The sequence below is a fragment of the Enoplosus armatus genome, chromosome 22, assembly GCF_043641665.1.
Source record: "Enoplosus armatus isolate fEnoArm2 chromosome 22, fEnoArm2.hap1, whole genome shotgun sequence".
In the NCBI taxonomy this organism is placed as follows: domain Eukaryota; kingdom Metazoa; phylum Chordata; class Actinopteri; order Centrarchiformes; family Enoplosidae; genus Enoplosus; species Enoplosus armatus.
The window spans coordinates 14,638,317-14,650,359 of NC_092201.1; the positions used below are offsets into that span (position 1 = coordinate 14,638,317).

A 12,043-nucleotide genomic window follows, 5' to 3' on the forward strand; every position below is an offset into this window, starting at 1 on the left:
CCAAAGCCACAGGTTGATCAGTGGTACTGTCTTTGAAGTCTTTGGCCTTCTCTCCCTTTGTCACGGATCTTTGCGACCCCTCTTCACTCTTAGTCTTTTGCATTTTGTTCTCCCACCTCTTGATAGCTTTGTTTCTGATCATTTGTATTTTGCTTTCCTTTACCTCGTTCATATTTTTCTTTTCCTCTCTAAACCAGAGACTTCACTTTCTGCCTCGGCTCGTCTGCTCTCATCCCGTCCATGAATCTTTCAATCTTTCTTTGGTTCCCCTGTGGACGGTTTGGCCTCTTTTCTGGTCCCGTTTCTCTCTGGAGCTCCAATTGTCCTGTCCCCTCTGCTCTGTCCTGCTCTTTGACTTTGCTTGGCTTTATCACTCTTCCCACACTCTCCTCTCTTGCCACTGTCCTCCAGACTCTCCACCTCCTCTCTTTGATCATTTACCTTTTGAAATGTCCTTACTATGGCCCTAAATGTTATCTACCATCTCAGTCTTCTCCCCCTATTGTTTAAAAAGAAAACACCTGAAGCACAGATACGATTTTCAGTGGAGTATTCCTTTAATAAACTGAGGTGTCCGAGACGATTAGAAGGAAAGGAACGCACACAAAGCTACGCTCTTTTTTTATTTTTTAAGATTTTTGCATTTCCCTGTGAATTACTGAATAATTTCCTCTTCATTTTAAAGGGTCACAGCCAAAAAGGTTAGGATCCTGTAACTTAGAGCACTCGGTTACTCTGGTTGTAGAAAATGGGTAGATAGATTATTATTGCAATTAACATTTTCCACAAGACACCTACTTGCAATAGTAGACATGCCTTTTAAAAGACCCTCTAAGCACTTGCACTGTAGCACTGAACATGCCCTTCTTTTTTGTTTAGAATACTTAATAATCCTATGGAGGCTGAATACACTTACTGTAAGTCCCTTTAAACAAAAGCACCTGCTAATAAATGTAATCTAGTGTATCTGTCTGTTTGACTCATATTTGTCAGCACAAACGTTCACATTCCTATATTCACAAAACCAGACAGAACTATACTTTTCCATAAAGAGTATCACCACAATCAAACATAAAACTATTAAACTGATTAGAGACTGTTTTTATTTTGAATGTCAAACCATCGTGTTCTAATACATACATCATTAGCTCCTGCCAGCTCAAGGACTCAATGACTCCACGACTAAACCCTTCTCCATGTGTGTGCGTGCGTGTCTCTTCAGCCTCGTAGATGTGGAGAAACTCTTCTTACAGAACAGACAGCTGTGTGGCTTCTCCCCGGTGTGTGTCCGGATGTGCATGTTGAGGTCGGAGGAGCACCTGAACCGTCTCTCACAGTAGGAGCAGGGATACGGTTTTTCCCCTGTGTGGATCCGTTTGTGGAGGAGGAGCTCACCGGAGGTGAGAAATGTCTTCCCGCACTGGGAGCACTGGTGTGGCCGTTCCCCCGTGTGAGTCAGGTTGTGCCGGACGAGCGAGGTCGACTTGGCAAACCTCTTCCCGCAGCGGGCGCACGAAAACGGGCGCTCTCCTGTGTGTGTGTTGAGGTGTTCGCTCTGGGCTCGCTTGGTTTTAAAGCTCTTGGGACACTGCGGACAACTGAACGGCCTGAAGTTGCTGTGGCTGCGCTGATGCCTCACCAGCTCGCCATGTGTGAGGAACGTCTTCTCGCAGGTGGTGCAGAGGTACGGCCTCTCGCCTGTGTGGATTCTCTCGTGGCGTGTGAGGCTGGCCAGCTGGGTGAAGCTCTTCTCGCAGTAGGAGCACTGGAAAGGCCGCTGGCCGCTGTGAGTCAGCAGGTGCCTGTTGAGGATCTGGAGCTGCGTGAAGCTCTTTCCACACTCGGTGCAGGGGTGCGGACGCTCCCTGGTGTGGATCTGCCGGTGCTTATTCAGGAGCCACACGTGCGTGAAGCTTTTCCCGCACTCACAGGCGAATGGCCGCTCCCCCGTGTGCTTCATCTGGTGTCTCTTGAGGTCCGACGCTCGGCTGTATATCTTCTCGCACAGGGAGCATTTGTACTGACGCCTCACCACGTGCCTCTGCCGGTGCCTCAGCCTCTCCAGGATGCTGCTGAAGCTCTCGCCGCATTTCTGGCACTTGTACTGACCGCCCCCCTTCTCCGACGCCTCCTCTGCTACCACGACCTCCGTCGTCAAGTCGAGGGGAGGGTTGCACGTCTGGCCGCAGGCGGTGCGTTCAAAATGCAGCTTGAGCAGCCCCATCTGCGTGAACCGCTTGCCACACTGGGAGCAGAGGAAGGGTCGCTCTCCAGTGTGAATGCGCTGATGTCTGGTCAGATCCCAAGAGTTCTTGAAGCTCTTCTTGCATTCCTCGCAGGCGTACGGGCGCTCCCCCGTGTGTGTCCGCTGGTGGCGGGTCACGTCCGAGGCACGCGTGAAACTCTTGCCGCACTCCTGGCACACGTGAGGGTCGGGCCTGTTGTGGATGGGGAAGGGCTTTGGGAACTCAGGACGCTGGACCTTCTTCTTGGGGGGCTCGGCGGTCTCTGCAGCCCTCTGGAGTTTGCTGTACTGCTCGGGGTGGCTGTGCTCGATGTGCTGCAGCAGGTAGGACTCCTGCATGTGGAAGAATGGACACTCGGAGCAGGCAAAGACCTGGGTGGACATCTCCACAGTGGTGCCTATGCAAAACACAGAACTGTTAAATCTCTGTCCAGCGTCCTCTTGCTCAATCATCTGCCAATTTAATTGCTTTCAATTCAGCTCTTTCTGTTTTCCTGAAGCTCAGTGTTCACGGTCTCTTGGGAACGTTTTCAAAAAGTCAAAAAAATTCAAAAATGTGTGTCTGTGGACAGAGGGCCAACACAGAGACAATAAAGTGTGTTTTTGAATTATTTCCAGGATGTTATTTACATGAAACAGTTCTTATTTGACTGCAGTTACTCGTTCAATAAAAAGCAGCAGAAGATAAAGCTCAGTACCACTCGGGTGACAGACACTGCTGAACTGTCACAACTGGCAAATATCAAATATATTTGATCCTGATGAGAATCCTCAGAGGCCACGGGGGCCATCCTCACAGCAGTTTGGTGGAGACGCGTTCTGAGCGTCTGACTTAAAGCCCACTGTGAAACTGTCCTGTCTGTAAATATTGAGCCCACCCCGCAGCGAGTCTGTCCACATGAAAGAGGACAGAGCAGATGTTTTATAGGCTCTACTGTGGCAACACTGCTGGAGGACAGGTGAGTTCGAAAATAAACACAAGAGCCAGTTCAGTAAGAAAATTAGAAAAGAAAACATGTCAAAGTTGAGTTAACGCTCTTACTTTTATCGGTGCAACAGCTTACATGTTGTTAATATTGTAGCTTCAATCACTGAACTGGACAAACCTTCCCAAGAATGTTTAGAGCAAGAAAAACACCTTTAAAGTCTTTGACTCTTTCTCTTGACGGCCCTATACCTTTTTGACAGTCTTGCACCTTTATCATAGCTAAACATATAAAAAAAGACAGTGGCCTTACAGGCAGATCAACTGACATTAATCTAAGTGGGGGGACAAAAACCTTGAAACAATGTTTGTATAATATTACAAAATATGCTCATGTGCCTTCTACAACTTCATATGTACCCAATAAATGGTTTATATATCGGTCTATTTGTACAAATTCTTTTGGAATTCCTTGTGCATGAGAAAATCATGCATTCATTCATTCATTTACAGCCCACCGCTTTGGTGTGATCACGACACATTGACTTCTATGATACAGCGGGCCTGGATTAAAGTGGACGAGAGGAAGGTGCGCGAGGTGCGAGCGGCGCACCGGGTTTACCTTGTGTCCCAAGGTGCTCGAGGCACTTGTGGTGTTGCAGGAGAGACCTCAGGTCGTCAGGACTGGAGAGCGCTTGCAAGCAGTCCCTCAGCACAGAGGGGGCAGAGGTCAGCCAGGAAACAGTCTGCTCATGGACAAAAGCAAACCTGTCAGCAAGAATGAGGAGGTTCTTATAACTTCAAATTAAATAGGCAAAAACAGATGTCTCTGCTTTTATTTATTTTCCTGAGTCATGTTTTTTTTTGTGTGCACTCCAGGGAATATCAGTCAAACTGGTGTTGGTTTATTCATTTTAAGAAGGCGTTTATCTGTTTTTGCAAATGAACTCCTCGATAAAATCCTATTTGCTAAACACGGCACTCAAAAGTCACATGACGTGTTTACATTATAACCTTCTTTTCGTACTTAAAATCAGAAATAGACAGGTTGGGTGGGACAACATGAGCTTTGAACTTTAACCGTTTTAGTTGCACTGTTTTATGTCCTAGTCCACCAAATACACACCACATGTTCCTACCTGACTGAGGTCCGGTACTGGCAGGAGTTTCTCCAGTTTAGAAAGAAACTCCCACACAAGGAGCTGCATGTCTGTGTCGTAGCTGAGACCATACTCTGTTGGGAAAACTTCCTAAAAGTACAAAGGTAACAGTTACTCAAAGGTCCAACTGTGACGGGACACACTGTGGTCACAGTCAGGTGCTCAAAAAGCTGCCTTGCCTGGTAAAAATGCTCCCTCTCTGCGGGGTCTTTCAGCAGTGTTTGGATGAGCTCCACAAAAATGGCCTCCTCTGCATCCACCTCTGCATCTCCACTCTGAAAGGCACAAGCATTGCTACTGGGACAATCTCCAAAACAACATAAGCACATCAATGCACCACCGGACCAGTGAGCTCAAGGGGCAGGCCACAGAAAGGTCAACATGTTGTCACCTGGTTTGTTTCTGAATTGTAGTGATAAGGCAATTGTAAAGCGTGCTGCTCTCACTTACTCCTGTGTATCCTGGAGGGCGGATTCGCTCTAGGTGAGGCTGTACACACAAAGTGTTGGCGGTTTCCTCCTTTCTGCACAACTCAAGAATCATCTGAAGAGGAAGATGTAGAAAAAGTGTCCCTTCAGCAAGTAATTAACTGTGTCCGCGGAGTACGACACGACCGCAACTTGATCTCAAGGGAAAACCCACTGACTCACTTTGGCCCTCAGTCGAAGAAGCAGCTTGCCTCGTTGCCTTGGACTGAGCAGGTCTGGCACCGTCGCCGTCACCAGGGTCACAAACTCATCCAGTTTCTCATAATCGAGGACCTCCCTCCGCTGAGCCGCTTGCCACATCGCTGCCGAAAGCAGCCGCAGAGGAGGTATCAGCAGCCTTAGAGAGGACAACGGCAGGAAGACATCTGCGCACACAGACAAGCGTCTTCTCACTACATGCCAATGTAACCACCTAATCTCACCCCCTCCTCTGACGTGGAGCAAGCACACATGTGGTAGAAGCTGACTGTAAGTCACAGGCTCTGGTGTTACTATTTGGGTTGAACATTTAAATTTAAATCTGTCATAAATATGAAATGGGTTAAGGGCTAAAAGTAGGTCATTAATCGGTCACTGGGGAGCCTCCTGTATCAGATGTTTTGCTGGAGTGATCCCAACACACCTCCACACAGTCCATTTACTGGAGCCAGGACGGTGACTTTAAGTTTTGGCATTGCGTTTGAGGGGAGGGGGCAAGGAGGGCGGGGTGTCCATAAACTGTACTACAGTAAAAACCACGCAACAAACAGCATCGTCAACTTGTTAGCTGGTGTTATAATGAAAAGCTGAGGCTAGCACAGCTGCAACCCGCTTTCATTTCATGAATTTTGTGTGTATTTTTCTAACACTATGTCTTATTGTATCGACAATATACAGGTCATATATAATGTACTGCGCCTAGAATTTCATCTCACACACCATGAGCCAAATACAAAGCAACAAAAAAAAAGGATCTGTCTGGCTCCACAACTTCTTTCATCATGATTAAGCTTAGTTAGCCACCTAGCCAAACAGTGGGAAATGTGGCTAAGAGACTGGTTTATAGCTTGTCGGAATCACAAGTCAATTTAAACCTTTCATGTACCAATGCTGAAGTTCTTACACACAGGAAATGTTGCCTTCATTCCATGTCTTGCTGTTTACCCGACATAAGTTAACGCTAGCTTCAATAACTGCTGTTAGCTGGGGCTACGAGCTAGCGACACTCTGCAAGAGAGCGATGCTAGGGTGGTTAGCTGCGACGAAATTGTTCAAACGGACCTGTGTTTTCCACTTGACAGGAACCGCCAGTCGTTTCCATGATAAACACAATGTAAAGTCACATTTACAAGTCACTTGACAAACTAGCACAAGCTTGCAAACCGTTTGTTGTTAGCTAGCTCCTTGCAAAGCGGAAACACGTGTAGTGACTTGTTTTCAAAATAAAAGTGTTTTATACTCAGCACGACAGTATGTGCTCAAGAATAAATTGTAGCTATACATTAAGTACTTCTCAGGAAGTAGCACCATCTGATAATATGCAGAAAGCAAAGAATACTCAGAGTTGGTTGGTGACAGTAAAAAAGGAAAGACATTTTATTTATAAAATGTAGTATAAAATATAAACTGCCAAGTTATAAACTCACTTTCGGTCATGACACATTTGACAGCAGCAATAACTCCAAGGCAATGTAGCAAAGAATGCATAATCAATTTAAGACTGATATTGAACATGGTGAGGTGTTAAATAATAATAGAGATTAGAAATGTGTGTGCTCAACAAGAACAACTAGTCACCATTTAGCAGGTAGGCAAAACACTTTATTTGCAATATTTTCCATGTGCAAAGATTTTAGTGTGCTGGAATCATCCTCTACAGCATCACATTCTTCTTCATCGTGTGCAAGTAACCCCCCCCCCCCACCTACACTGGATCATCATATGGCCATTGCCACTTTTCAATGGAAAATACTTGAAATGTATCTCTTCCCCACAGCAGCTGTGTGAATCCATCTGTGCCGAAAGACAGCACACAGTGACTGGCAGCAGGTCACAGAGGGAAGGAGCTCTGTGGTTCAAATCTCTAATATCAAAGCAGGGTGCCACATGTTCAAAACTTATAGTTCCAGGGTCCAAGCTGTGAAAATTTAGGATTTGATATCCAATAACGTGCCGTTAAATTCAGTCAAAGCTGGGTTAGCATTCCTGTCAGTAGAGCAGGACCAGCAGTCCACGTCTTCAGGTTCCAGGGGACAAACCTTTAATAAAAGCAATCACATTTAGAACAAAGGTTAAACCCCAGCAAAAAAAAAGTGGCAGAAATGCTCAGAAACTAAGTAAAGGTACAGGTGACAATCACATTAAAGGAGGATGTTGTGGTCTGGTCAATAGCACTGTATAAGGGCAGGGTGTATCCAAATGTTGTCAGTGGATATATATGCTAATTACCTAACAAAAATGACTCACCTCAGCCTATGTCAGATTTTATGTTTATGATGCAAGACTCAGGTATAGTCACTGGTTAGTTAACTACCTGAGAACAAATACATCATGGAGACGAAGTCACTCACAAGTCAGGGAAGTTGACATGAAAATTTCCATGAAACACTGAATTACAGCTGAAATTATTATTATTATTACATTAATGGGTTGACAGATACTATCTGGCTAATAAATGATTAGTTCGGGTCATTTTCCTTGATGCTTGATCCAGCTTCTCAAATATGGGGATTTGCTGCTTTAGTCTAATATGATGGTAAAGTGAATACATTTACAATGGAATTACCACTGTGGTGACCTCTGCAGTAGCTTGTATCTAACGTTTGAGGCAGGTAACCCCTCATGAAGGGCAACAGTTAGTCGGTGGTTAGACTGCACTTTAGGGATATGAGCTTAACAGCATCATTTATATTAGCTAACATTTCACTTTGCGTTACCAAGACTAGTTTAGCTCAGGAGTTTAGCAACTTCCGTAGCCGCCCTCTCCTCTCCGCCCCAAAAACGTTAGCGAGAAACTTCTCGACTAAACCCCACTTACCTTTTTACGGCACTATGAAATACATGGCGAGGAAAAACGCGACGTCAAAGACCACGAACGCCCAAAAGTCAAACCAGTAGGAGTGTTTCGGTAAAGACACCGAGGCTCCTTTAGATTTAAACATTTTTAAGTCTTCCTCAGACTCCGTCACACCTGGTCCCATCTTTGCTTTGGAAGCAGCCGCGAGCTCACCGGAAGAGAACACACAACGCGTCAAGTAGTCCTTCAAAATAAAAACCGCTAGGTCTCTGAACGTTTCGAAAGCTGTAACTCTTATTTGTTGTTTCTTCCCATTGAATGCAGGACTTTTTGACATATTACATTTAAATTCAATCAACATTTCAGTCTATCCAATCTTGAATTGTCTTAGAATATCAATCATTTGTATTTGGATAATAGCTAAACACTAGATGTCAGAAAGACATCACAAAAAGCATGTTACCCTTTGGGCTCTGGCAGTCGCTGTTTCCCCATCTGACTACACGTGACCATCAGTTGCATGCCATTTAGTGTTATCATAGATGTACTTCATGTCATTAATGTGCAAGTATTGAGGTTTTCTACAGGCAAAATACTGATTTAGCTCACATTTTACATATTACATTATTGCCTATACTTGACATTGTTACCAGGATTATTGTGACAATCACACTGACTGATTTTTAATAACAGCTGCTTAGTTGTGCACTTACGGTAATAATGACAGATGGGTGATGACAGCTCTACAGTCTAGCTGTTTGAGCACAAGGCACTGTAATATGTTGTTTTTTATCTGTATGTATCTACTCTGACCCAAGTTGTTATTTTGATGACTTCCTTCACTTCTACTTGAGTACTTGTTATTATAAAGTAAGAGTGCTTTAAGTACAGTTTTTGGCTACTCTACCCACCTCTGATGCCTTAACCTCCGCTCCATAAACTAGCCAAAAACAGACCACACGAAACGCAGTTCAACCGGACACAGACAAAAGCTCAGCATGTTGTTTGCTCGTGTGACACCAAATACCATTTATTAGGGCTTTACAAAGACTACAAAATCCTCCAGATGAGTTAAATCACTGTCTCTGTCTATTTACATGATATGTTACATACAAATGTACAAAATATAAAACATTTAAGGACAAATGTTTCACCCAAAAAGAAGAAAACTTTCTCTCAAACCAGAGTAAATGCTATGGTTTTCAACTGAGATGTAACTGCAAAGTGTTAAGTGGGAAAAAATGACCAGTTGATCATCAACACTATGGTGTACACTGTTAACGGTGTCAAAGTTCTGCTAGCGCGGGAACTAATGGCCTACATCAGGAGTGTAGAGTAGCTGAGAGGGTGAATCGTGGGAGATCTAAGCTCAGGTTTGATGGGTGTAAGTCTGGGTACGGAGCGACCTGTTACCATGGTAACTACCCCCTTACCATGCAACTACACACCCTTGCAGACGCAAGGCTGGCCTAGTTGGCCAGATATATGTTCGAAGCATCAGAGGCTTGGCTGCAGAGACACGTGTGAAGCTGAACACAGGTAGGATTTGTAGAGGATAGGATTGTCCTGAGGTTGTGACAACATGACTTCTTGGTCTATAATGGGCTTTGACTGACCATTAGCACCTGTTTGTTGTTGGTAAATGTATACAGTACGGTGTCAGGTCAGCTTCGGTGCCTCGGACAGCTGGCAAGCGCAAACGTGGCGGTAAGCTTGGGTTAAAATGTCCAGAGAGGAAGTGCTTCTGAGGAACAACAGGCATTCCTAAAGACGGCGAGGATCCAGAGAATATCATGGCAGGATGGGGGAATACCGGAAAAGTGCCTATTTTTTGTTCTGTGATTTTAGTGAGTTAAAAAACAGTTTCTTACTGTACACCGTATGCCTCCTGCATAGGCAAAACATCCAATCACCACAAGACACACACCTGTTTCTGACAGCGTGTTGAGTTTTTGCATTTCTTTTTTTTTCTCTCTGTTTTCAAAGTACAATAATTTACTCAGCGGGTTAAGCATATTGTAACATCAACAGGGCAGAATGCATCTTTGATTCACTGTGCAAGACTTAAGTATTTACAACCCACCCCGACCTCAAAGTGTGCAAAACCAACCCACTCGTTAAACAAAGAGAGGACAATCAAAATTCAAAATGGCTTCCGTCCAATACACGCATACATAACGTTAAAGGTCTCTTCTCAATGCATCCCCTTTAAAAAGCTTCAAAACATGCTCGTCAGGCTAGAAAACCCAAAACAGTTTGGTTGTGCTCCTGTCGGTTCAAGTGAGCCCAGCTCAACTGGGCATAAAACGACAACTAAAAAATACCCCACCCCTTTTTTAAATGTTTTTACAATATTGGTCAGTTTTAAATTCAAATACAGCATCACCTCTTTTTTACTTTAACTGTCAGAAACAAGAAAGGGCTGTTTGGAGGAAGAGGGAGCGACAAAAAAAAAAACCCAAAAGAGGCTGTTTTTCCGACTACAAGCAGCTTCTTTGACGTAGCAGGAAGCAGATCATCAATCATCCTTCGACATCAACGTCTCTTCTTCTCACTATAGCCAATGGGAGCAGAGGATGCCTCCCAGACATTTGCACATTTAAGGCAGTGAGAAAGCACCAGTGTCGTTTGTTCCCTTATTCGGCATTTGAAAATACTTTGGATTCTTTTCTTTTTTTTTTGGTACCTCATGGGTCCCAGATGGGTGCAGATGCTGAACAAGACGTATCAAATGAGTACTAGAAAGTTCCAAGCAGGACACTGTCGGCTTGCATCATTCAATTCAATATTACTGATATTTTGTTGAACAGTGTCATACTTCTGATTCGTATCTGCATGTGTCACAGGAATTCAGCTATTTGCAATTAAGTGTTCGCTAAGCTCTGCCCCTGTCGAGCTTTCCCTTCTCGCACGCATGCAGCTCACAATGACGTATTTGCCACTCAAAATTCTTAATTTTTGAAACTACAGGTCATTGATTTCAGACAGAGGTTAACAAAAGCAGGCTTCCGGTTTCCAGCTGATAGGCATCAGTTTTGTCGACTGACGTGATAGCTGACAGGTTTTATCAGCTGGGGCTAGCGAGCTAATCGTTAGCTCCATGAGCTGGTTGAAAATGCTCTCCTGCTGACTTTTTAATGTTTCCCGCTGTCTCGTTTTACAACAGTAATCAACAATAATGGATCTTCACTTTGCACTTGATGGCTTATGGCGTAATACCAGGCTAAAGCTTCATGTCTTTCATGTGGAAGTAAAGAAACAGCACTGTTGTTTATATGTATTGTAGCGCGGGAAAAAGTAAGTTCAGGCTGCTATTTACTTCTAACATAACTCTGCTTATGTTTGGCTGCTTAGCTTAAATACTTGTTCATATTTTCAGTATGTTTTCACTCAACGTCCCAAGAGAAAAGGCTTTTAGCATGAGGACTGACCCACGTGTTTGGCTAACACTATCTCAGGGTAACATTGGCGGGGGTTGCTGGAGTGTAAACCTCCCTGAATTCAATAAAGAGCAGGTTTTGGAAGTAGGTAAGTTATCCGATCATGCTAACGCTCGCTAATGTTAGACACTATTTAACTGACTCCTTATACTTTTGCTCTTGTGTTTTTGGTTTTGGAGAGGCTAAAGAAGACACCGCCCTCCAAACTCTTTGAATGCTGAGTATCTCTCGGACTCCATCTCCATGCACGCCACTTTAACACGTGGAGAAGTCCTAGCTTGACAGAAGTGCCGTTCCAAAGTTACGGGTGGCTAATGATTGGACAATCGCTGTTCAAGGGTCAAGCTTAGCGAACAGTCAATCGATGCAGTTCTGTGATGACCCACAGAGGGCGCTGCCTGCGGTTCTACATGCTAAGCTAAAAAAAGTGACAACAGGCTGTTGATGTGTGGAAGAAGGCCAAGAGCAACTTAATCTAACAAGCATGGTCAGCTGTGTATTGTGATGTAGTCTCTGTGTGCGAATGGTTGTGTATGTGTGTGTGTATGTGTGTGTGTGTGTGTGTGCACATTTGGCAGTAAATCAAAGGGAAACATTGGCACTCCATTTTTTTCTTCACAGTAGCAATGTGGCTGGATGACACACAGACAATGCGCTTCCGTTGTGCTTGTTGTTGGCATGCAGGGCAGCGAGGAGCGACTTGGCAGTGCCTGCCACTGAGGAGGCTCAGGGCAGGAGACCAGCACCACGAGGCTCAACTGAGGGATGTGTGCCGTGTATATGTGTGTGT

At 44.5% G+C, this 12,043-nt stretch overlaps 1 protein-coding gene across 1 annotated transcript; it reads right to left on the reverse strand.

Annotated features, from left to right (window-relative positions):
• Positions 1-1,085: 1,085 nt before the first annotated feature.
• LOC139304759 (zinc finger protein ZFP2) lies at positions 1,086-6,183 on the reverse strand. Its single transcript, XM_070928619.1, has 7 exons — positions 6,079-6,183; positions 4,981-5,183; positions 4,781-4,873; positions 4,510-4,605; positions 4,310-4,420; positions 3,793-3,916; positions 1,086-2,643 (listed from the first exon to the last, which is right to left on the reverse strand). Exons 1-7 carry the CDS (start codon positions 6,116-6,118, stop codon positions 1,160-1,162), a joined length of 2,151 nt encoding a protein of 716 aa, XP_070784720.1. The 5' UTR covers positions 6,119-6,183; the 3' UTR covers positions 1,086-1,159.
• Between the last annotated feature and the right edge of the window lie 5,860 nt (positions 6,184-12,043).

Coding starts and splice junctions, on each gene's coding strand:
- LOC139304759 (XM_070928619.1), bottom strand. CDS start 6,118: ATGGAAACGACTGGCGGTTCCTGTCAAGTGGAAAACACAG. Junction 4,606..4,780: donor GCCCTCCAGGATACACAGGA/GTAAGTGAGAGC, acceptor TGTGCCTTTCAG/AGTGGAGATGCAGAGGTGGA. Junction 4,421..4,509: donor AGAGGGAGCATTTTTACCAG/GCAAGGCAGCTT, acceptor TTGTACTTTTAG/GAAGTTTTCCCAACAGAGTA.